General features: G+C 53.5%; 1 protein-coding gene across 4 annotated transcripts in view; it reads left to right on the forward strand.

Annotated features, from left to right (window-relative positions):
- The window catches only part of VIPR2 (vasoactive intestinal peptide receptor 2), a 68,996-nt gene that overhangs the window by 17,371 nt on the left and 25,596 nt on the right, over positions 1 to 26,029 (forward strand). For all 4 annotated transcript variants that reach the window (XM_032642281.1, XM_032642282.1, XM_032642283.1 and 1 more), the window contains exons 3-4: positions 7,117 to 7,224; positions 10,741 to 10,838. In XM_032642281.1, coding sequence (XP_032498172.1) covers positions 7,117 to 7,224; positions 10,741 to 10,838 — 206 coding nt within the window. The remainder of the gene's footprint in view (positions 1 to 7,116; positions 7,225 to 10,740; positions 10,839 to 26,029) is intronic.

The following is a 26,029-nucleotide window of genomic DNA, read 5'->3' on the forward strand; positions in this document are numbered from 1 at the left end:
AGCAGTGCGCTCTCGGACCCCACAGCGGGGAGAGCAGCCCTCACCAGGGGCTCCAGCGTCAGGAGCCCCTTGGGGCCACACTCCACCCAGGAGGTGCAGGTGGGTCGGCGACGTTCCATGCTGCCCACCCCCAGGCCAGGCTCAGTGCTGCCAGGGACGGCCAAGGGAGAAAGCGGCCTGGCTGGGCTGGGCCCCCGCTGTATGTCTGTGCCCCACCCAGCCCGGCCCACAGCACAGAGGCGCTGTGGGCAGGGCTGGGGAGCCTCCGGAGCTCAGCCAAGCTCCGTTCAATGCCTCGTTTACTCGTCTGTGCGATGAGACTGGGGACACCCCAGGCCTGTGAGTTTGGGGGATGAAATGAGCTCATGAGGGCGGGACCCGGCCCCGCTGCTGCTGTCACTGCCCGTCCCGAGAGCAGTGCTTTCCTCAGTGGGCTCGCGGGATGCGCTGGTCGTCGGCACTGCCTTCTGGGGGAGGTGCTGGGGGCCGTCAGGTGGAGCGTCCAGGGACGCCCGGCCCTTCGGCGGCAGCGTGAGACCGGGAGTCACCCCGCCGGCCGGACAGGCCTCCCTGTGCCGAGCAGGCCCCTGATGAGCCGCCCGGTTGGCTCACCAGCACTCACCCGCCCTGCACGGGAGGAAGCCAGGCTTAGCGAGGTTGGGGCTGTGGCCTGGCGAGCTGTGGGCTCCGAGCCCACCCTCCTTCCCGTGCCAGGTAGGGCGTGGCTGCCATGAGCCCCTGAGCGGTTCAGCACCACCGCAGGGACGGGGGTCAGCCTGGGTCTCTGGCGCAATGGCCTAGGGTGGAGCACGGGAGCTTTCTAACCACTCACCAGGGGCTGCTGCTCTGGGGCCCCGTCAGCACCCGCACTCGTAGTCCTTGAGGTCCCGTCTAGCACCTGCACCCCAGGACTGTGGGTCTCAGCCCTGGGTACACGTTGGAACCTCCAAGAATCTTAAAAACCGAGAAGTGCTGTCCGGGGGAATCAAACCAGAACCCTGGGTGCGGGTACTAACAGCGGGCCCCGGGGGCGTGTAGGAAGGACCCGGGCACACCCTCCACTGCCGCTTGGCTGCCGCATCACCAGCCTGGGCTGAGGGGCACTGACCTGCCCTCTGACGGGGTCGTCCACGGGGCACACGAGGTGCTGCCGGTCAGGTGAGCCTTGGAGACCGCGTCGTTCTGGCCACGGCAAATTCTATACAAGGAGTGACCAGGGAGCAAGAAGTGCCATTTCTCTGCTTTCTCTCAAGCAAGGTTAAGACAATAAAAAGCAAATAAAAATCTCTGTAATGAAGGGACTTGGCCTGGAGGGTGTGCTCATCATGGCGGGGGAGGCCAGTCGAGCTGAGCTGACCCCAAGCTGAGGCCTCTGCGTGGCTCTTCCTGCCGTCGAGCAGCAGCCACTCTTCAGTGTCCCTCGCCGTCTCCCCTTGTGTCGTCTTCACACTGACACCCGTGCTCGGCCGCCTGCCCACCGGGGTCGGGGCCAGGAGACAGGAGAGGAGGTGATGGGCCCTTCTTCCCATCTCGCTGCGCCTGTTCTCACCTGTTCACCGACACCGGCGTGACTGATGTACAGAAGCGCCTGGAGACAAGTAAACGGTGTCCAGTGCTGTGTCCACCACAACCAGGCAGTTGAAAGTCCTCTGACGGGACTGGACTGGGCTTCCCTGGGGCTCCGGCTTCATCACTGGGGGCAGAGGAAGTGGGATTGTGAGACCTCCACCCCAGGAGCTGCGGCTTGAGGGGTGTTTACCCGCCCGGTGATGAGGTCCCACCAGCCCATCCCAGAGAAGGACGGGTGGGCCAGGTCAGCACCTGCTGTCTGCGGGCTGGGGATCCAGTGACCAGCACGGCTCTGGCCTCGGGGCCCAAGAGCACTTCCTGGACTTCCCTGCAGCTTCTGATTCTGGAAGAAGCTTTGCCACTTAAGACTTCAAATTTAAACTAAACTTTTGAATGGAAGGTGTTATTGGTAATGTTAGCTGTCACCTGGCCTCACACGTTAGTGCCAGAAGCGGTTTTCTGTCTCCTTTTCCTTTGCCCGTGCCTGCTCCTGTGGCACTCCCCCTGTGCTCCGTCTTGAGCAAGGTGACCCAGGGGACGAGGCCTCCCGCCACTGGATGCCCGGGTGCTGGCCCGCCCACCCTCTCCTCACAGGCCGGGCCGCAGGAGTGGAGACCCCTCCCTGGAGTTCCTGGTCACGGTGGGAAGCACCTCCATCACACGGTGGCCGCCGTCGAGAGTCAAGCCTGCCTGGGTACCTCCGCTGTCCCACTGCTGTGCTGTCTCTCTCTGTGCGTCGGTGCTGGTAGGGGACTGGATTTCTCTCTCGGTAGAAATGTGGACAGATCGGAGCACGGCCACTGCTGGGGATGCCCCAGGAGCCTCACCCAGAGAGGGCGGGAGACCACGTCAGCCGTGGTCACAGCCTCGCCTGAGACATTAGCCCTGCATTCGCTGGACGAGTGCTCAGAGCCGTCTTAGTCTGCTCGCGCACCTGGACTCAGTTCATGCCTCTGGCTCTGTGTCCAGGGCTTTCGTCATAAAACACCTTGAACGTGGAAGACTGGAGTGGTAGGAGCACATCTCCCCAGGTCCCAGGAGGTCACAGAGGGCCAGTGGGGACAGTGGTCTTCAGGGAGAGGGCAGTGACAGCAAGACGGGTTCTGGCCCCAACCTTGCTCTGCGAACCCATGAGCAGGAAACACAGTGTTTGTAAAAGCTCTGCCCTAGACGAAGTGTAACACCTAAGTAGTGACTCACCTGATTTTCTTGAAAACGAATTGCTGTTTATATCATTGAAATAATGAGAAAATAAACCCGGGACTCAAAACAACACGTGTACCATCATCTGTGAGAGTATGACTTGCCCGGGGATATTTTGGAGAGAGAGTTGGTTTTTCGGGTACAAGTTTCTTTTCCATGGTGGTCGGTTCCTCCCCCTTCATAAGACTGCTTCAGGGGCTTCCCTGGTGATGCAGTGGTTGAGAGTCCCCCTGCCGATGCAGGGGACGCGGGTTCGTGCCCCGGTCCGGGAGGATCCCACATGCCGCGGAGCGGCTGGGCCCGTGAGCCGTGGCCGCTGAGCCTGCGCGTCCGGAGCTTGTGCTCCGCAACGGGACAGGCCACAGCAGTGAGAGGCCCACGTACCACAAAAAAAAAAAAAGACTGCTTCGGGCCAGGTGAACTGCAGCTGTCTCCTCTGAGTTCCAGAACACAGGCACGTGTTCTAATAGCAGCCTTTCCTGAGCACAACTCATCCATGTCCCGAGTATGTTCCGTTCAAGTTGCCATGAAGTTTAAGAAATTTCTGGAGGCTGCACCGTGCATAAGACCAGTTTTTCTGAACCTCTTGATCTAGAATGTTCCTTTCAGGGGACTAAGCTGCCTTCCCAAGAGGAACTTAGGAAGCCACCCCCGCCGGCTTACGCTGGGCTCCTGTGCGCGCTTTTCCTGCGAAACCTGGCAGTTGGTTCACGGAGGCACCTCGGTCAGGCCCTGGTCGGGGCTCCTCCACCACCTCCTCTTTGCAGCTTCTGGGACACTTTGCCAAGTTTACAACGTGTCAGTGCCTCCCGAGTCTGTTACTCACCCAGGTGCTAAATTAAACAGTATGGAAGCTGAGGAGTACAAAAAAAAGCACTTGTTTCTGGGAAAATCAATTTGTGTGCTTTGGAAAAACTAAAAAATTGAGTTGCTAAGCAGCCATAGGGTTGGAGGTGAGCATGACGGCTAGGATCGAGTCTGGAAACCTAGCTTTGCAGGAGCCTAAGTCAGCCCACTTTCAGTGCTCTGAAGTTGGACATCACCAAGGACAGGTCAGAGTATGATTTACACAAGAAAAGCAAAGAGGAGCCCAGTCAATAAGCCCACTCGCAAAGGAAAGGCTTTGGCTGTGTGTTCTATGTTGAAGGAATAGAAACACACTTTGTGTTTCAATCAATGGAAGATACTTAAGGTATTAAGCACCTACCGTGCTTTTCGGTTCCCCAAGCCACTGACCCCCACTTTGGATAAGAGACCTCCTCCTCCTTGTTTTGGGTTTTGAAAGACGGAGAAGATTTGTGTGATAAGTGATAAATTTTTACCAAAAAATTCTCATTCTCATTTATAATTTATTCATAAAATATTTCAGGTAATTTATATGGCCATTTTTAGTTGAAAAACCATGACCTGAAGAAAGTTGCATCTGTTTGGGCTAATTTACCCCCAGCAATAGCTTATGTACAGTAATGATGAGTTTGTTATTTTCTCTCTTTGCTTTGTTTCTTGATCGTTTGTAGGAGTGGCTTTTTAGTTTTATTTTTTGCTCGTTTTAGCTACAGCTCGAGGGTGACGCTGTCCTGGGATGATGGAAATGTGTGTCTGAGCTGTGAGATGAGAGCCACCAGCCACATGTGGCCACTGCAGCTGAGGGGCTGAATTTTCAATTGCATTTAATTTCAGTCGATTTAGGCTTAAACGGTCACATGTGGTAACCACGTTGCGAAGTGCAGTTCTGGGGTTTCTTCTCTTCTTTATTTTAGCGAATCTGTTCAGTTCATTTTATCTATTGTTTTAGCTAAAGCGCTAATGTATCGTTGAAGCATGATGGTGACAGCAAGTGCCCAGTAGGGTCCTGGTTTGGGTTGTACACTGTGCTTAACCGTTTCTAATAATAGCTACTTCTTTTAACAAATGGTCTTTGCTACGTTAAGGCAGTCTCAGTATTTCGTTATTCTATTTAGAGCTTTTAAAAATTAGCAATGGCTGCTGAATTTCGTCAAGTAACTTTTCAGTCTATTGATATGAGCAAAATTTTCCTCTTTTCAGACTGAGCCTTGATTTTATTATCACCATCTCAAATATCTAGGTTGCTACGAGAGTGTAACAAAAATAAATTCTCACGCAGACCCTGCTTGCCTCACCCACGCCACTTTTTCTCATGCAGTCTGGACTATTCAGCACTTTTCAAACAAGACTCCTCTCCCCAGTTTGTCTTGGGTCCGGCTGAACTCTGCTGGGAGTCACCCCTGCCTGGCAGCTCTCTCCCCTTTCTCCAAGCTGCGCCCCACCACCCCCCCCCCCGCCACCCCGCCTGCCGAGTCCCTTCACGGTTGTGGTTTACGTTATTATGACCACAGTTGACCCTGTAACAGTCCCAGGCTCCTTTCCGGTGTAGCTCTATGTTATTCCTGGAACTATAAGTTAGTTTTCCACCTCTCTATCAATAATTAGCATCAAACTTTGTACCAGAACAATGGCAAGACACTCTCGCGATAATCTAGTACACAGGGTGGTCACCAAGTGCTGTTCTCGGAGCCATTCCTGTGCCCTCCATCCCATGCCAGGCGGCCTGGTTGGTCCAGGGCTCCCTGGTGCTCCTCCAGCAGAGCTTCCAGAAACACCCAGCAGGGCAGGGAAGTCTGGAGTTCTCAGAGTTCAGAATTCAAACTCGATGTGATTCTCCCAAACGTAGGCCACCTGTGCCCTTTAAGGGCACCCCCATTGCTCACCTCCTGCGGGCTGGGCTGCCGCCCCCTTTGCTCCATCTGAATCTTTAACACACATACATGCTGTCTGTCTTCAGTTTTATGACATCTCTAGGAACTGCCATTTCAAATTTCTCAACTGCCATTTTCATGAGACTTGGGAAATGGAGCGAGAAGCTCGTATGTCCCCAGTTGTCTGTCTCTTGCCCTCACCGCGTAGGCACATCCCTCCTTACCACCCTGCTCATCCGTATACTCCAGGTCTGCAGGCTGCACTGCCCACTGGCCAGAGGTGTGTTTCTAGTGATGTCTTTGTCCTTGATGATGTGTCCTAAGTAATTTTTCAAAAAGCAACGTTTTCTTTAGATATGTAAGAATGTTAATATAGTATGAATTTATGTACTCAATCTTCGGTAGGTAACTCAGTTTTTAGGATGAATGTATTTTCATTTTATTTTAAAAAGCCTTTAGAAAGTATTTTCATGGGTTTTTTGTTTGTGTTTTTAGCCGCACCGCGCGGCATGCAGGATCTTAGTTCCCCAACCAGGAAACGAACCCAATCCCCCTGCAGTGGAAGTGCGGAGTCTTAACCACTGGACCACCAGGGAAGTCCCTATTTTCATCTCTTTTTTTGCAAAACTTGGTTTGTAGCCAACTTTTCATTACCTCTGTTCTTAGAAGTAAAACATTCCCGTGGTCAAACCAAAAATGCATAACCCCATTGATGCGTTTGCGCAGTTATCGTACAGGTGTGGGTGGCGTGTCAGAGAGCAGAACTGTTGTTTCTTTCTTTGTTTTAATTGAGGCTAGCACCCTGCTCCTCCAATACTGAAGTTTAAATGAAGTATAAAAGTTTAGAGGTCACAAAATACAGTAGAAACACCTTGGACTTGTGATAAAAATTTCCTGGGTTCAAACGTGGATTCACTCACTGTCTGTTTAATGTTGAGAGGCCCCTGGACCATTCAAACCTCAGCGCTCCTTGTCAGTGAGATGATTGATACACTGTTGGTATGAATTACTGTCGTGGGGTGGTTATTAAACCAAATAAGAGATCTGAAAAGTGTTTTAAGCTATAACATAATGCAAATTAAGTTTTGATAACTCCATGAGGGTAACCTAAGATTTCACCGCTAATATGTCATCTTGACTGCTGAAATCAACTAAATCTTTTCAAATATTTAAATTTGCAAATTGTCCTTGAAGTCAGAATCCATAAACGCACAAGTATATGTGCATCTAGGGGACCCTAACCTCCAAGACTTACACAATACTCAGTGTTGCCCATTTTATCACATGGGGGGTGGGCGGGAAGCACTTCAGCAGGAAAAAGTAATGATTCTACTACAATTCGAAAGTGCGCAGTGCATGCTGGGTTCTTCAGAAACGTTCTACCGCAGATCTGCTTATTCCTCCAAAGCTGATTACAATGAACCCATGCCAAGTATATTCTCAATAATATCGTGGTGTGAGTTTCACAGAAAAATAATTTGCAAGATAATTACCTAATTAACAGGCTTTCTATTTGAAAAGCTTCTGAGCAGATCCGGTCCCACCACCCTGGGCACCCCACACGTGGCCTGAGGGTGCTGCCCTAGTGCTGGGCAGAGGGCCCTGCTCACCCACGTCTCCCCTCCAGCCTGCAGCGGCGTCTGGGACAACATCACGTGCTGGCTCCCCGCGGATGTCGGCGAGACTGTCACGGTGCCCTGTCCAAAACTGTTCAGCAACTTTTATAGCAAACCAGGTACTGTCGTCTGTGTTGTTTCTGAGCCGTGCGGGGGTGGGGGGGGGGGTGCATACGAGGGGCCGGCTTCTCCATGGAGGCACAAGAAGCAGGGCGTCAGTTTCCTTGGCCCAGTGAGTCAGGGAGCAGCTGTGCTGAGCTGGCCTTAGAGACTGGGAGCACAGAAGGCTTCCTGCCAGGTCATCCACCCTACAGCACACACGGTGGGGCAGACAGGAGACCCTGGGCAGGAGCCAGACACACAGGTGCCCAGCGCAGACGAGGGGCCGCAGCACCAGGCAGGGAGAGAATAGAAACACCTGCCGCACTTGGGCACCCGTAACCCCCAGAGAGCGTCCTCCAGGGTGTCCCTTCTTGGCCGGGAACGCACGTTCTGCTTCACGGGAATCCTCTCCTTTCCTGGACCGACTCTCTGGGTTCTCAGCCCCACCCTTGACCCGGCCCCCTGTCACCTGAACACCTGCAGTCGCGTAGCTTCCAGCCTCAGAAGGTGCTGACCGAGATGTGCCGACCCCTCCTTCCGGGGCTTGCTCTGCACACAGGCCCAGGAAACCCAGATGTTCGAGAAATAGACCCGTTTTTTTATAAAAAGTTGTAAGTGGGAAACTGGGGGGTGTCTCTACACATCAGTGTATGTTGTCATGGCAACCAGCACGTTGCTCTGCTCTCCCCGTGCGGGTGAGCCCTGGGGCCCACGCGAGGCCCCTGAGCCGGGCTAGGAAAGGGGGTGTGAACAGGCGGGTGGGAGACTCTACTTCTGTGGGAGGGGAGAGCTGGGGGACTGGGCACAGTTCCGAGAGCAGGTCTTTGCAAGGGACAATAGCAAACCATCAGGTGGAGGAGGGCCAGGTTCCAGGACTCGAGGTTTATTCTGACGAATTGGAACCTTAGGGCATCATGGATACCGTCAAGTATTAGTGTTCTCTCAGCTGGGGAGAAGGCGCCTATGCTCTGCGTCCAACAACGACACAGCCAGGAGCCCGTGCCCTCGGCCAGGCAGCCCAGTTCTGAGTTCTGCTCCCCATCTTCTCCAGAAGCCACGTGGCCAGTCCCCAGAGGGCTGCGAGGGCCCTGGCCCGCCGTGGGAGCACATCCGGTGGACTGGCCGCAACCTGGAGCCTGCCCATCACTCCTGCCTTGGCCCAAGGCAGGACCCTCCTGACAGGGTCTGAGCCCAGATGGCCGTGCTCAGGGCCAGACGTGTGACTGTGGCCTTTTCAGGACAGTCACACTCAAACACACACTTAAGGACTGAGGACAGGAGTGTGCAATCAGCTTTAGGGAGCTGGGCTGGGGCTACCTACACCACTGTGCTGAGGCCCCAACACTTCAGCTAAATTGGGGACACAGTGGGGAGAGGCATGGAGATTGCGGGGGTCCTCACAACAGGTGACCAGACTTCTGAGTCCTAAGCTGTGCCCCACTTTCGTTCTCAGGTCCCTCTCTCGCCTCCCCTCACCCTCTCCCTGAGCTTCCCCTCACTTCCCTGCCCTCACCCCCCGCCCCCTCTCCCTCACCTCCCACACCCTTCTCCCTGAGCTCCTTGGCCCCGCTCTCACCCCTTTGTCCATCTCTCTCCCCCGATGCCTCTCTCACATCCGTGACCCATCCCTCACCTCTCTGCCCCTCTCTCATCTCACCTCCCTGACCCCTCCATCACCTCCCCAGCCCCTCTCTTTACTTTACCATCTCAGGCATTTCCTGGAAGCCCACCTTCCACTTTTGCCCAAGGTTCCACTGAGGAGTGTGAAGCCAGGCAAGGTGACAACCCTGTGGGCGAATCTCGACTTCGTACGATGAGGTTTATTTAAGTGTCCTCTTTAGTGTTTGCCATATTATAAGTGAGGAATGGCTAGCTCAGCACTCCTTGCCCTCCCACAGAGCTTAGGGTACAGGTCCCAGGAGCAGGTAGGTAGCAGGTGTGCTGTGCAGGCGAGGAGCTGACTGCCCAGGTCTGAAACGGGCACCTAGCTTGTAATCTGGTAGCTTTGGGCAGGTGACCCAGCTTCTTTAAGCCTCAGGTTTCTCACCTGTAAAATGGGATCATCAAAGGGCCTCCTCGTGTAGCTGTCAGGATTGCATGAGTTAAATACGGAAGAGCCGGGAGGAGCCGGTGAGCCCTACGCTGCCGACACCACTGTTGTTCTTGTCCTTTCTTGTTCCCGACTCTGACGGGCAGGTCATTCCCTTATGTGGGCCTCGGTCTCCCCTCTGTAACGTGGGGCAGGGGAGCCAGACCTCAGCAACCTTGCCCCTTTCAGGTCTCTGTCTGGCCCACAGCACTGCATCCCTGTGCCCGAGCTGCCCGCAGGCCCCCCGGGAGCTGGAGCAGGAGGTTTCGGGTCTGGAATCGGAGGACCCAGGGGATGGCGGTGTTGGAGTGAGGCCGGGCCGGGAGAGCCTAGGTGCTCTTTTCCAGGGGCTTTGCTGAAGCCGACCCAAGCCACTTCCTCTCCAGCGGGTTGGGGTCTGGACTCCTCCGGCCTCTCTCCCCACGGGGAGCAGAGTGGCTTATGCTTATCTCCTCCCCAGGGCGGACGCACCGCACTCTTGGTCCCACCTGATTCATCAGCCAGAGCAGGTGAACCGCTGCGCTGCCCTGGGGTAGAAGAAATGAGGGATCTTTAAGCACAAAACTCAGTTGTTACTGACCCTCAGAGCCTCACTTTTCCATCTATAAAATGGGAACAGTGATGCCACCAAGTGTGCAAATAAAAAGAGATGGTGTGAGGAAACGTTTGCTATTCTGAAAGCCCTGGGCCTGTGGTCCCAGCAGGAAGCAGAGAAAGCAGGGCCAAAGTCGCCACGCCAGCCTGGGTCTGAGCTCTCGAAGCCCAGCCAGCAGGTCCATCCCCTTCCCCTCACCACCCTGTGTGTCATCTGCTAAAGACGCCTCTTCCTGTGCAGGGGACCCTGCATTGCTGAGTCTGACGTGCACATCAGGTTCCTAGGAGCAAACAGTGGGGCTGTAAAATCAAAGCTGTCTCTTTCGTGCCACGCGAACCTGACGTCCACGGCCTTTCCTGCAACCACAGCGGCCAGTGGTGCCTGCCCTGGCTGCTCCGGTCACTGTGCCTCGGGGCCGCGAGGTGAGGACTGGCCCAGGGGAGCAGGAAAGCGCAGGGCAGAGCAGGGCAGAACGGCCAGGGTCTGCCCACGACGCCTCTCAGTGGACGGAACAGCCTGTTCGCTTCCACCCTGCTCCGTAGTGAGTAGAACACACCGGCACCTCTGTCCCATCGTAATTGCCCCAGACGTCGCGCCCGTGCTTTGGCGCCGAATCCGCTCCCTCCAGCCGCCGAGGCCCCGGGGATGCAGGGGCCGCTGCCCAGGCTTCGTGGGCGAGGATGCCAAAGAGGGGGACGCACCCTGAGCAGGTGCCCCGGGTTCAGGCCCGGGCCCCTAGCCGGCCCCGAGGGAGAGGGAGCCTCTCAAGCCAGCGTAGGTGCAGGCGGGGGCCCTGGCCACCAGGCCAGTCCTGACGTGCAGATCAGACACTTAGCCTTTACCTTCCAGGAAACATAAGCAAGAACTGCACCAGGGACGGGTGGTCAGAGACGTTCCCGGATTTCATGGACGCGTGCGGCTACAATGACCCCGAGGATGAGAGCAAGGTAAGGGCTGCGCGGGCCTCCCTTTCTGGTCGTTTTTCCGAGGTGCCTGGTAAACCGCGACCATTTGCTGCTCCAAGCCTAACTCAGGTGTTCTTTCACTTCTGGCCAAATCCCGCCAGTGAGGTCCCTGGTTTCAGTTCAGCCACCCAGCCTTTGGAATTATGTGCTGGTTCCATAGTCTTGGAGCTGGGAAAGGCTGGTTTTCTCCACCTGCTGTGGTGTATCTGGAAGGTGACACCGAGAGTGGCTCTACCTGCCGAACTGAGCTTAGCCAGTGTCCCTTCTGCCATGAGGGTTTCTTTGTTCCCTTTAGGGTGTTGCCACCCGTGGGCTGTCGAGAAACCACGTAGTTGTTCTCTTAGCCCTGAGCCGGCAGCGGGGATGGAACCAAACTTGGAGCATCTCTGCAGACTTAGAGCCCGCGTTGCTGGTGTGGGCTGCCCAGGCTCAGCTGGCCGCTGGTGCCTCTCTCAGGCCGTGGTGGAGACTCGGTGTGGGGCAGGCATACTGTGAGGAGAGCCTTTCTCTGGGAATGCGGTCCTTTAAGCGGTGGGTACCCTCAGCCCGGCACCCGCACCCGGCCGTGCCCCACGGTGGGGTCTGTTTTGTTTGCCACCGGGAATTCATGTCAGTGTCTCCCCTTGAAGCCCATCGCTCGCCCTGTGACCCCGTGTGGACGGGTAAGGGCCTTGGGAGCCGGGAGCCGGGCTGTTTCAGACGTGCTCCCTGACGACGGGTATGAGGCCCTGGCGAGTGCCTGCCCCCGACGCCTGAGCCCACACGGTGCGGGCAGACCGTGTCTGTGCCGCCGAGGCCCATCTCCTGCCCTCCGCCCATGCCACCTCACCTCCGCTGTCCCTGGGTCCTGCCCCCAAGTGAGGCCCTTAGGGATGTGGCTGTCCCATGACTTTTCTTGGGTAACGGAGGGGCTTTCTTTGCTCTCCTCACTAAGAGTTACAATTTAAAGCCTGTTCTTTTCCTACCAAATTAGTAAACCTAGGAAAGGAAGTTCATTGTATTTTAGCTGGTACCCCTCTAACTGGATGACAAGTGACCTGTCACCAGTGGTCAGTGAGGGTAATCATGGTGGTGCAGCTCTGAGCCCTGCGTCATGTGCTTCTTACTGATGGACGTGGTATATATTTAACGTACACGATGTGATGTTCTCACATCTATACAATATGAGATGATTCCCCAGTCCATCGCCTCACAGATTCCCTTTGCTTTTATATATATATATATATATATATATTATTTATTTATTTTTGGCTGCGTTGGGTCTTTGTTGCTGCGCGCGGGCTTTTGCTAGTTGCGGCAAACGGGGGCTACTCTTCACTGCGGCGCACGGGCTCCTCATGGCGGTGGCTTCTCTTGTTGTGGAGCATGGGCTCTATGTGCGAGGTCTTCAGTAGTTGTGGCGCACAGGCTTAGTTGCTCCGCAGCATGTGGGATCTTCCAGGACCAGGGCTTGAACCCGTGTCCCCTGCATTGACAGGCGGATCCTTAACCACTATGCTACCAGGGAAGCCCCTCCATTTGCTTTTGGTGAGACACAGAACCTATTCATCTTATCACTGCAGGTTTGTGCTTGTTGACCGATGCCCCCGCATTTGCCCACCCCTCATCTCATTTAGTCTGGGTGACAACCCACTTTACAGATGGAGAAACTGAGGTTTAGAGAAATGATGTGATGTGGCCAAGGGCCCCACCATTCTGACGAGAGCCAGCCTCTTTGACCCCCTCCTCAGGGACCACTCCCGGGCCCCCCGCTCTCCCTACACAGGTGGAAGCAACAGCAATGGTCCTGGGACACACCTGGGCGGGCAGCCAGGCCAGGGCTGTGCTGACCCTTCCCAGCCATTGTCCCGCCCGCACCCGTGGACTTGTGCCCCTGGGGCATTCTGCACGAACCCCTTTTGTTCTACAGGATCCCACAGAGAAGGCCCAGCCTTTCCCCATGGGCGTGGCCAAGAGGCAGGTCTCGCGGGGCCCCCATGACAGCAGCACAAATGGTGAAGCCCCCCAACGCTGGGCCCGAGGCTTGGGCAGCGTTTAGCCTCTCCCGCCATCAGCCGTTCCCCACCCCCACCCCACTCCCTGGAGGATGGGGGTAAATGCCACTGCCCACGTGCTTGCCGGTGGCCGGGTGCACAGCCAGGTCAGAGGCCACTCGTGGAATCAGGGTCCAAGCACGTTTTCATTGGACAGTGAGGGGATCTCAGTTTCCAGACTCGTAGCAAACTGCTGTTCAGCTACTTAAATGTGTCCAAACCAGGAAGCCGTCCTATTGGTGTCTAAGAATAAGACCTTAACTCGTGTAGAATTTAACCCTAGTTTCAGGGCTGTTTCCGTAGAGAAAAGCGTCCCAGGCCCTGTTCTGAAGACCCTGAACTCTGACCAGGGGTGATGACAGCCCCATGGTGGCCGGGACCCTGTCACGTCCCACCTGCCTCCCAGGTGGCCCTGCAGGACGGGGGCAGCAGCTGGAGAGTGTTCAGACTTCTGTAGGGGTGGATGGGGTGGGGCCTCAGCAGCCGCCTTCCATCACCCACGTCTCCCTTCTACCTCGGCAGCCAGCCCAGCGTTCGTAACTCCGAGGCCTCAGGACACACGTCAGGGTGAAGAACACAGCGTCCTGAGGCCTCGCCAGCAGCATTTATTCAGAGCCTGTACTTGTTCCACAAGTAAACATTTCCCGGAACCGCAACGTTCCGACTCTGGCCTTGGGTTACAGAGAGCCCAAGGTGGTTGTAAAGGACATCGTCGTGGGAACCATGTCAGCTCAGAGCCCACGAGGACAGAGCACCTGTGATCTCCTAATGCTTTTCTGTCCAGTGCCAAGAGCTATTTTTCTTCTCAATTAAACATTTCAGAGATTCTGCAGTTATCATGAATGCATATTCTCTGCCAATGGATTAGAAACTCAAAATATTTTAACATGCGAAGGTGAAGAGAATAATGGCACAAGACCAAAATGAAAAATGTTCTTCCTGATTGCAGCTTCCACTGCTCTCATGCTTCGAATTCTCGGTTGTTTAAGGAGTCACTTGGAAGATGAAAACCGCAGCCCAGAGTGAGGCGGGGACGGTCTTCCCCGGGGGGAGGGAGGGAGCGGCCCCTCGATCCACGGGGCCTCCTGCTTCCACGTCACTCTTCATCTCATCAGCCACTCTCTTTCTTCCCAGTTTTACGATTTTAATTGGATTTCCTGTGCTTGTGCAGCCAAACTCTGCCCTGGGCGCTGTGTGTGCAACCTTTGTTGGTTTCAAAATTAATTAAATTCAAGGGAAAAAATTAGCTTCCACAAAAGCCACATACAGTGAGGGAACTGAGAGACAAAGCAGTTGGGAATGGGAGTCCCGTGAAGGAAAAACGAGCTTGAAGACCCCAGAGGACCCCTTGGACGACGCGGGAGCCGTGATTGCGAAGCTGCTCCTCGTTTGGACCATGGGAGCCCGCAGAGTCATGGAGGGGGGGTGGCGGTGGTCCAGGCCTGCGTGTCCTGGTGCAGTGAAACCCTGACGCCAGCCAGGCTCGGCTCGGGGCGCCCCGTCACCACATCCCGCTTTCCATAAAGCAATGTCTCCCCAGTCTGTGTCGCTCTCCCAGCAAAACCTGCCTCAGGTGTGTGCATCTTCGTCTTAGGCCTTTTTTCTTTCAATCCTTGGATAAAGGGTTTAATCCCATTAAGAGGCTTTCAGGACCCCCTGCCAACCCCAGACCCACGGGGGCCACACCGGCAGCTCCTCTCCCCCTTTTGCCTTGTCCCAGCCTGCTGAAGCCTGCGGGGAGAGCAGGGCAGCCGAGACCACGAGCCCCTCTCGCTGCCCCCACCCTTATCATGGGAGCCTACGGGTCTCCCGAGCCAAAGAGGCTTTCCTGGCATCAAGGTCTCAGCCTCAGGCGGGCGGTCGTTCCACCTGGTGCCGTCTGCCTGGTCACCTGCCCCCCCAGGCCCCCCGACCCATCATGCCCCAGACCCGGGGACTCTCCTGACCCGGTGGCTCCTACTGCGGCCCGTCGGGTGGACCCTGGTATCCTGACCTCCTTCCTCCACCGACGGCTGTCTGGAGGCTTCTGGTCAGAGCACTCCCTGGCCAGCCTCCCTGCCTCAGTGTGCCACCCGCTGCCCAGTGTTCCCGTCTCTCTGATCTCCCAGGGATGCTGAGAGTTGGCAAAACATGAAAAGCGCTAGAAATGAGCACCCATGACAAGTCTCGTGGGCCCAGGGTGGTCTCCTTTTCCCTGTTATTGGGAGTCTCCCAGATGAATCTAGAAGGACCCCAGGGCTGTCCCCACTCCATGGCCACCACCCGCGACTCAGTCACCACATAAGATTCTGCGCCCGGCCTGCTGCCACGCCGCCCTGCCAAAGAACAGCAGCGTCAGTGACACGCAGGCACCCTGTGCTGGGTGGACACACCAAGCAAAGCGGTCCATACGTCTCCTGCATTATATATTTGCTACTATAGTTCTTAAATAAAGAGCACTTCTGCTAAATTTAGCCAAGAGAACTGTTTGGCATTTCAGCCTTCCCGTGCTCCGAGTGCACACATCTCCTCCACGTTCTGCCATACTTTCCTAAAAATAGTCTTGCAGTCTCTTCTCAGCTTTCAGACCGTTGCAGTAACTCTTTGCCACTGACCGCTAACGTCACCCCCCCAAGGGTCCCCATCCCTGGCGTGCTCAGTCCTTCCATGTCAGGCACCCTCGAGCTCTCACTCCCAGGCCCTGCAGGACCCCTGATGTACCCATGTCAGAGGACGGTCGGGCGGAGACATGCTGAGCAGCCTGTGGGAGGTGGAGGCCAGGACTGGAGCACCTGGAGGTGCAGGAGGGCCTCACACTCGCTTCCGTTACGGTGGCCGATTGCGTTCCGCTTCCGAACAAGCACCAAGGGCGGTGGCTTCGCTTCATTCTGCATCAAAGGGCGGGAAGGAGCTTCGCCGTGGCTTTCAGGGGCACGTGAGGGCCACACTCCCGCGTGGACAACTCGTCGAACGATGGCGAAAATCCATTTTCCTCTGACCCGTCCGCACCAACAAAGGAGCGCTCCCCACAGTGACTGAAGACAGGGGCGGGTTGGGTCAGCGGCAGCGAGGCAGGCAGGGCAGGACCTGGGGGTTCAGGACGGGGGAAGCGGTGCCAGCGGGACTGGGCGGCAGCTGTAACCAGCACTACATACCACGCCGCCCGCTGACGGTCCAGGCAGAGATCTGACCGCCGGCAGAAGCGTGATCAGAACATTCACGAGACAGACGCGATTACTAGCCAGTTTCACCTGAACCTGTAAGCGTGATGCTTAACACTTGCCCGATAGAGAAGTGAGTCTTTCCAAGGCCAAAGGAGAACCAGGGCGAGGGAGAGGAGGTTAGCCAGGACATCTGCAGAAGCGGGGTAGGTGCCTGGCTCCGGGAGGTTCTCCTACAAGAAAGGAGAGGAGGGCACAGAAATTGGGGTCGAATAATGGAGAAGAAGCTCAGGAGCGCGTAGGAAGCAATGCAGGTGTCCAGGGAAGTACAGAGAAACAACCCGCCTTCGGGGAAGGAGATGCAGGGTGCCTGCGAGGCAGGCAGCCCCAGCCTTGCAGGGGTGAGGGGCCGAGCCAGGAGCCCACCCCACTGCGGACACCAGGCCATTTCTGTAAGACAACCAAGGAGGCCAGCCGTGTCCACAGTGCTGGGGCATCAGGCAGGACTCAGGGCTGGGGCCCCGGCACAGGGCTGGGGGCACCAGGCCGGTCTCAGCCAGGAACAGGTCTCTGAGGGAGGGTCCGATCTCCCTGATGACCCCCTCTTCATTGGGCTTGTACGTGACAGCCTTGCCTGGGGGAAACAGACATTTGGGGCCCAGGCAGCTGGCAGTCGGCGAAGCTGGGCGCACCGGCCGTCCCAGCCAGGCGCTTGAGGTGGGGACGGGAGGGAAGGCACCGTTTCTGGGGCAGGTTGGGGGCAACCAGGACATTCACTGGGCGATCCGGTCAGTTTCTCCACGTGACGTACAAGTTCAGGACTAAAAGTCTGTGGTCCGAAGAGATAATTGAAGAAAATATGGCAATTAGCAATATTTGCTTTACTGGGTACTCGCAATCTCTGTTAAAGACCTAGAAAAAAGAAGACAGAGTTTTGGAAAGGTTCACCTACCAATTGTCAAGTTGACACTACCTGTCACATGGGTGTCATTTGGGGAATTCGAGCGGCTGGACATGGGCCTGGAGAGGCCGCAAGCCAGGAAATGTGCTGATGAAGGACAGTGGCCTCGTTACTGCAGGTTCCCTTTAACAGTTTGCCTATATTTTCTACTTTCTCAAAAATCAGCAAATACTTAACTCTTGTGTTCAAATAAAATCAAATTTTAGCCCCCCCCCAAATCACTTAAATTTATGCTGTTTGACAAATCATTTCTCAGTGACATTTGCTTCCCACCAGGGACCCTGACAGGACAGCGAGGAAATTTCCCTCTGTCGTGCATTTCCTGAAACCTGTTTTGAAGCGATGTAGTAGCCGGGTTGGTGCAGGGCAGCCGACTTGCTGGGGCGCCCTGCAGCCTCCGCGATCAGTGCGCGGGTGCGCGGCGGGCGTGAACGCGGACATGGCGCCCGAGCTGCACACATGCACCTCCTCAGCTCGTGAACGGCGAGGCTGTCCTTCCTAAAGGGGCGTGTGCTGTGACGTAGCCTCAGCACCGGTACCAGACCTGGGAGCTTTCTAGTGTTACACAGCTGTCATCTAACCCGCCGTCTGGGTCCCAGGACGGCTCTCAGGGCACGTCTGCCAGCACAGGCGGCACTGGCGCACGTGACCCAGCCTCTTCCCACCCCTCAGCCTTGCTCTGTCTTTCATGTGTCGTGTTTGGAGAACATCGGCCTCGACCTCACAGACGTCACAGGCTCTCGGAGGGGTTTGTCTGATGTTCCTAGAATCAGATGCGGGTTATCTGCCAAAGGTGAGGACGCTTGGTAGCAAAACAAAGGCTCCCAATCTCTCTGTCGGTCGCCTTTTCTTTATCATAAACTCTGTGCTGTAAATAGGTCTCAGTGGGAGAAACTGCTGCAGAATATCTGGATGTTTCTTTGCCTCAGAAACATCGTATTTGGGTTTTTAAAAGAAAATCCATTTTCCTCTAACACGTTCACACCAGCAAAGGAGTGCTCCCCGTAGCGACTGAAAAGAGGGGCTCTTTGCCAGCCGGTCACACAGCCCTGGCGACTGTGCCGACAGCTCCAGCCCCGCATCCCCAGCGCCACCTCCTCTGAGATGTCACCGCCGGTGCCCTGCTCCCAGCTACACAGCAGTGCAGCTTCCATGGGAGATCAGCCCTGTGGCGAGTGGGCGTCAGTCACCATGAGCACCCGGACGCCCCCCTCTCCTGCCCCTCCACGAAGCATCAGACACCTTCCCGACATCTCCGCTCGTCCTCAGGAGAGAGGTGAGCTCGGGGACAAGGAGAGCAATGTCACCTGTGTGTCACCCAGACTGGCTGTGCCGGGTGCCTGGTCGCTTCCGCCCGGGGCACTGCTGTCCAGCGCCCTCTGACCTGAGAGCCCAGCGCCCCCCTGGGGTCGGTCCGCTTCCTCAGACGGCCCTGAGGGCTGCAGCGGGACTGGAGGAGGTCCCAGCGCGAAGCCAGCGTGCTTGCGTCTCCCCTTTGGGTTCCTGCAGTGCCTCTGACCGCCCACAGACTGAAGGGGGCGCCGCCGTCAGCAGGAGCCCTGCCCGTCCGCCTGTCCTTGCGTCCACCCGTCCCCTCACCCTCCACCGCAGCGCTGGTCAGGGCCGCGCGGGCGGCGGGAACCACGCTGAGCGTAGGGGCGGGGGACCCCAGGTCCTCTGCGAAGCCGACTGTGTACAAAGGAGGCTTGACTCAGGACTCGGGTCGTTGGGCTGAATAACCTTGAAGACCTCTTTCGTCATAAAAATGGTTTTCATTGTAAAATCAAACCCAGTCACATGAGTCACGTGGGGGCATTTACTAAGAGTGTTTACAAGCTCTTTACATGGATTATCTCGTTTAATCCCCCGACAAGTCCATGAGGTAATGCGCTGGTTTTCATCATCCTTTTATGGTTGAGGGAAACTAATGCACAGTCTCATCAGTGAATAGAATTTAGACCACAAGCCCCAGAGTCCTCACGCCCCTGTTCGCTGTGGATTTTACTCTTGGTTGCGTTAGACCAGCTTGATGATACCACGGTCTGTGCTTTGGTGTGGAGCACCTTTTCATTTGCCTGCTTGCCATCCGGTCTGTTCTGTGGCGAGGTGCCTGTTAAGGTTTTTGGCCCATTTTAAATTGGGTTGTTTGTTTTCTTATTGTTGAGTATTAAGAGTTCTTTGTATGTTTTTGGGTTTTTTGTGGTTTTTTTTGCGGTACACGGGCCTCTCACTGTTGTGGCCTCTCCCGTTGCGGAGCACAGGCTCCGGACGCGCAGGCTCAGCGGCCATGGCTCACGGGCCCAGCCGCTCCGCAGCACGTGGGATCTTCCCAGACCGGGGCACGAACCCGTGTCCCCTGCATCGGCAGGCGGACTCTCAACCACTGCGCCACCGGGGAATCCCTCTTTGTATGTTTTGAATAACAATCCTTATCAGATGTAACTTCTGCAGATATTTTCTCCCAGTCTGTGGCTTGTCTTCTCATCCTCTGCATTTCTTTCACAGGGCAGAATTTTTAAATTTTATTGAAGTCCACCTTATCAATGATTTCTTTCATGAATGGTGGTGCCTTCAGTGCTGTATTTTAAAAAGCATCATCAACTCAAGGTCATCTAGGTTTTCTCCTATGTTATCTTCTAGGAGTTTCATAGTTTTGCACTTTACATTTAGGTCTATGACCCATTTTGAGTTAATTTTTGTAAACGTGCAAGGTCTGTGTCTAGGTTCATTTTTTGCATGTGGATCCAGTTGTTCCAGCAACATGTGTTGAAGAGACTGTCTTTGCCCCATTGTATTACCTTTGCTTCTCTGTCAGAGACCAGTGACTACGTGAGTCTGTTTCTCGGCTCTATTCTGTCCTTTCAGCCACACCAGTGTCTTCACTCCCGCAGCTTAACAGTCAGTCTCATGACTCTGCTCTGGGAACCCCCAGCTCCTGCTGCCGCCTGTCCCCCCACTGTCCTGGGGCAGCTGTTCGTCCTGTGGACCCAAGGAGGTGGGTGATGTTCCAGTCCTTTCAGAGTTCTACTCATTGTTAGGATGTAGTGGTGACGTCCACGCTGCTTACACGCAGAACCGACCAATTCCTCTTAAAGGAAGAAAGCTGAAACAGACAAGCAACGTTCCCCAGGGAGGGCGCCCTCTGAGGGAGGGGACACTGGGGTACGGATGGACTCTCAGCCCTGCACCTTGGTGGCCTCGTGTTCTTAAACTGACCTGTCACCCCCAGACGCAGGTCCCCCATCTGCATAAGGGGAACGTGGCAAAAAGACTCCATCTGCTGCTTCACAGGCCGTTGGGAGAAGTGAATGGATTAACTTTTGTGATATATTTTGCAAATTGCAAAGCACCCAGCACTACTGGGTTATCATTACAGTCTCCTAAGCAGAATAAGCGGGTCTTAAAAGATATTTGCCAACGACTTTCAGGCAGAAAAATTCAACTCATAGCATTGTTGCAAATGTGACAGCGAGCCTCACTCATCCTGAATCTGAGATGGTGCCTGAGTCTGGGGAGTAGCTTGGATGACCTGCGTGCGCTTTGGACCACATTCCCATGAAAACAGGCTGTCATTTCTGCTGGTCTCTAAAACATCTGCTTGAAAACAAAGAAGCCTCAGCCTTCCATTTTTCAGGTGAGAACAGGCACCTCCTTGCACCCAAGACAGAGGCTGTCCCTTGGCCCTGGCGAAGGCTGCTGGTCCAGGGGCTCCGAGGTCCTTGCGCAGCCCTGCTCCAAAGCCGCCACGAGAAAAGGCCCCGGGCTGGCCGCTCCACTCGGCGTGCTCTTCTGAGTGAAGCAGACGCTGCCCGCTCGGCCCTCTGCCTGCTGCCACACGGGACATGGCGTGTGCGGGCCCCTGCAGCGCCTTCTCGGAGGAGCCCAAAGACCTGGCCGAGGAATCAGAGCTGAGGTGCTGCCCTGGGAAGCCAGGGAGCCGGGCAGAAGCAGAGTGAGCGTCACCCGTGACTAACGTCTCCACGGAGAGCCCAGACGACCCTGCCGCACCGGCCAGCGACGCTGCCCAGGTCCCCAGCCCTTGGCACGTCTCCTCCGGGCCACCCGCCCATCCATGCTGCCCTTCAGCTACTAGGTGCCCCTGCTCATGCCTCAGCCACTCGCTCTGAGTTCAGAGTAAGAGACGCGGGTCAGCGTTTTTCGGGGTCTGTGTTGGTCTTATTTACCCAACAAGACCTACATACCCTGGAGACAGGGGCTGTGCCTTCTGTTCCAGGGCGACCCGTCCTTAGACAGATGCTGGGTAGCAATGGTGGTTTCACTCGCATTCCCTCGGCCCTTCGTGCGAAGGTTAATCGTTACTAAAAGGTCTGGGAGGAGCCACTGTTTCCCAGACAGTGATGCACGTGGCATCAGCAGGTTCAGAAGAGAACACGTCAGGGGGTTTCACGTCAGCCGAAGAGTGAGGCGTCGGGCCAGGCAAGGTTCTAATCAGAAAGTTTCCTGAATCAGGAACCTCTGGTCTAGCCAAGGGGCTTTCAACTTTTTTTAATTAAAATCCACAGTTAGAAATGCATTTCACACTGTGACCCAACACAAACATTTCACAAAGCCACATTTTCTGTGCTACCTTCTTTAAATGTTGGTTGTTACCTAGGAAATTGATTGCATGGCCCACTACTGAGTTATAAATAGGGTCATCGTATAAAAGGTCAGCCAAACCTGGCCTCTCAAGAGAAAAAGGGGAGCTATTAATAGTCACTCCGGGACAGCAGACATAAACCAGGCCTGGCCCAGGCAAGCGAAGGCTTCAGTCACCTAGTTATGACTCAGTGTTTGGAAACACTGGCCGGCCTGCAGTGTTCCTTGAGGAGGGCTATGCGTGTAGCTCCAGGGCGATGTATGATTATGGAAAGTTAGAGCTGGAAGACGACTTGCACGTCACCCGGTCCCACACACTTGCTGGGGACTAGGAAGCCGCCCTGGGTGACAGCCAGTGGGGAAGGGCCGCCATCTCCTCCCAGGCAGGACCCCCAACGGAAGGCTCAGAGTGGCGGGTCCTGTGTTTGCCCACCGCAGGCCCCTCAGAAGCGTTGAGAAAGGGGAGCATTCCTGACCTGTTTTCCTCGCTGCCGGATCATGTGATGATGGTGACACATATTCAACTACTTTTTTACAAGTAAATCCAGTCTCAAACTTGCGATTGTAACGTGAGACTGTTTGAGAACATCTTCCCTGGTAAAACCTTGCGGTGACAGGAATCCTGGTACGTGTGCATCCGGTGTCAGTGGGGGGCTCATGCCGAAGCCCTGGAAATGTGTCCCCCGGCTGCCCCTCGGGCGTCCCACTGGCGACATTCTCAGGCCCACCAGTGCGGACCGGTGTTCGTGGACACCTGTCATTTAATCATCTTCGGGGGCAAGTGCCCCCGACCCCGGTTGTCTTCTGCTCTCCACACTGAGTGAGGCCACAAGCCCAGGAATCGTCCTGTGGGCCTCACGCTTAAACAGTATGAGGACTTTCTGTAAGAAAAAGAATACAACCTTAAATATAAAAGTGAATTTATTCAGGATAAGAAAGGAGATGGCAGGTTCCTTTTCATGGACCTCAAGCATAGTGGATGCCCAAAATACTTACAAAGAAAAGAGTTAAAAACTGCAGAGTGTCCTACATGTTCTTTGAGCACCTTTTGTTGGCTTAAGGAAAACAAGCCCTTATAGATGTCTAGTCCTAAGACTTCTATAAACTCATAAAGCTCATAAGAATGAGTGTTGGGAGGATGTCATCCTATCATCCTGATAGTGTCAAAAATGAATATTAAATTCACCAGACATTTGGAATAAATCTTTTGTGTATCAAAAAATTATCACAATGGAACATTTAAATAAGTTCCCCACCCTGACAGGGAGCAGCACATTCTAATCTCAAAGAAGTTACGAGGGGAGTGTGAGCCCTGGACTCACTGCGTTTCCCCCAAGGACTTGCGCCTTTAGTTCTGTTTTGTGAAGTTTGTGGTGCAGATTATGGATGTTACAGGTGGTAAAGAAAATAGGTATTTTCTCCCTTAGGGACTTGATAGTAATTTTACTAGGAACTGAAGACTGAAGGCCCTGCTACAAACCCGTGAACAGCGGACTGTTCTCGTGTGGTGCGTGCGTAACTGGTTCCCGTTTCTGCCCCTCTGGTCATACCTGCACGAGTGTGAACAGGAAAGGGGGGACCTTCCAAGAGGAACACATGAGCAGCACACCACCCCCGTCTCTTCCCCGTTTTTATGTATTTACTTCAAAATTACCATTGTACTTAATGTACACTCTGCTTGTTTTGTTTTATAAAATATATCATGAACACTTTCTTAAATCAGTCAGTATCCTTCGAAAACAAGGTTTTTAAGGGCAGTGTGATATTCTATTTTATGAATATGCTGAATTTACTCAATTGTTCACAAATTAGGTTTTGTCTAATATCTTGTTATTTTAATCAATAAACAAACCTGTGCACAAATCTCAAATTCCTGGTTAAAGGATGTGAAGTAAGACAAGGATATTTTTCATCTTTTTAATTATACTGTCAAACGGCTTTCCAAAAAATGTGCCAGTGCACCTTTCCACTAGGAACAGATGTGATGCCCATTTAGCTAATACCTTCACCAGCAGTTTCATATTTTTTCAGTTATCACCAATTTTATAAAACAAACAAAAATGCTCTCTTATTATTTTAGTTGCACCTGGTTCACTGCTGATGGGCTCAGGCTTTTCCTGGTCATGATTAACTTGTTTGCTTTGCCAGCTCCCCTGCTGAGGTGTCTTCCTTCCCATCTACCAGGCTTTCCCGAGAATCTGTCACGACAGGTGTGCCTTCCTCCAAGTTGGGTTTTCTTGTTATGCTGCCCAGTATGGAAACTCTGAGCTGAGACATCCAGATAGAGCGTTCATGAACTGGTAGCATTGGGGAGCCTGGCAGACGCAAACACGGGTTCTTCTGGAAGAAAATCCTTGCCCAGGCCTCCCAAATTCCCATAGATCAACCCCAAAGATGAGCTCACACCTAAATGTACAAACTACACAAAGAACCAGTCAGCAGATGACAAACAGTGAAATTACATCCTCGAAACTGGAGACGATGGATTCATCTGGCAAAGAATACAAATAAGTGCGTTTAAAATGTTTTGTTAGGGCTTCCCTGGTGGAGCAGTGGTTAAGAATCTGCCTGCCAATGCAGGGGACACGGGTTCAAGCTCTGGTCCAGGAAGATCCCACATGCCGTGGAGCAACTAAGCCCGTGCACCACAACTACTGAGCCTGGGCTCTAGAGCTCATGAGCCATAACTGCTGAGCTTGCAAGCCACAACTGCTGAAGCCCACACACCTAGAGCCTGTGCTCTGCAACAAGAGAAGCCACTGCAATGAGAAGCCCAGGCACCGCAACAAAGAGTAACCCCTGCTCGCCGCAACTAGAGAAAACCTGTGCACAGTGACAAAGACCCAACACAGCCAAAAATAAAAATAAACAAAATAAATAAATTTATTTTTAAAAAAAAGAGGAAATTGAAAATAACCAAAAATGAGATACTCTAAAAAGGACCTGATCTGGGGGGAAAAAATAGACCTTAAAAAAAAAAAAGAAAATTAAAACATACAGAAATCTGTTGCATTTCTTTACAGTAACAATGAAATATCGGAAAGGGAAAGTAAAAAAAAGATCCCTTTAAAAATTGCATCAAAAAGAAAAAAATACTGAGAAATAAGCCTGACCAAGGAGTTAAAAGACTTAAATGCTGAAAACTATAAAACATTGATAAAGGAAATTACAGATGATTTTAAAAATGGAAAGCTATCCCATACTCTTGCATTGGAAGAATTATTATTGTTGAAATGGCATATTACCCAAAGCAATCTACAGATTTAATGCCATCCCTATCAAATTTCCCATGACATTTTTCATAGAACTAGAACAAGTAACCCTAAAAATTATATGGAAGCATAAAAGACCCAGAATTGCCAAAGCAATCTTGAGGAAAAAGAACAAAGGGGAGGCATAACCCTCCCAGACTTCAGATGATGCTACAAAGCTACAGTAATCAAAACAGCATTGTATTGGCACAAAAACAGACACATGGATCAATGAAACAGAACAGAGAGCACAAAAATAAACCCACACACCTACAGTCAATTAATCTTCAGTAAAGGAGGCAAGAATATACAATGGAGAAAAGACAGTCTCTTCAGCAAGTAGTGTCGGGAAAGCTGGACAGCTGCATGTAAATCAATGAAGTTAGAACACTCCCTCACACCATACATAAAAATAAACTCAAAATAGCTTAAAGACTTAAATATAAGACGGGACACCATAAACCTCCTAGAAGAGAACATAGGCAAAACATTCTGTCACATAAATCAAAGCAGTGTTTTCTTAGGTCAGTCTCCCAAGGCAATAGAAATAAAAGCAAAGATAAACGAGTGGGACCTAATCAAGTTTATAAACTTTTGCACAGCAAAGGAAACCGTAAACAAAATGAAGAGACAACCTACGGAATGGGAGCAAATATTTGCAAAAAAAGCGCCCAGCAAAGGCTTACTTTCTAAAATATACTAACAGCTCATACAACTCAATAACAACAAAAAAACTCCAAACAACCCAATCAAAAAATGGGCAGGGACTTCCCTGGTGGCACAGTGGTTAAGAATCCGCCTGCCAATGCAGGGGAAATGGGTTCGAGCCCTGGTCCGGGAAGATCCCCCATGCCGCAGAGTAACTAAGCCCGTGTGCCACAACTACTGAGCCTATGCTCTAGAGTTCTTGAGCCACAACTACTGAGCCCCTGTGCCACAGCTACTGAAGCCCACGTGCCTAGAGCCCATGCTCCACAACAAGAGAAGCCACCACAATGAGAAGCCCGTGCATCACAACAAAGAGTAGCCCCTGCTCGCCACAACTAGAGGAAGCCCATGCGCAGCAATGAAGACCCAACATAGCCAAAAATTAATTAATTAATTAATTAAAAAAAAAAAACGGGCAGAAGACCTAAATAGACATTTCTCCAAAGAAGACATACAGATGGCCAATAGGCGTATGAAAATA

The sequence above is a fragment of the Phocoena sinus genome, chromosome 9 (assembly GCF_008692025.1).
Source record: "Phocoena sinus isolate mPhoSin1 chromosome 9, mPhoSin1.pri, whole genome shotgun sequence".
Classification (NCBI taxonomy): Eukaryota; Metazoa; Chordata; class Mammalia; order Artiodactyla; family Phocoenidae; genus Phocoena; species Phocoena sinus.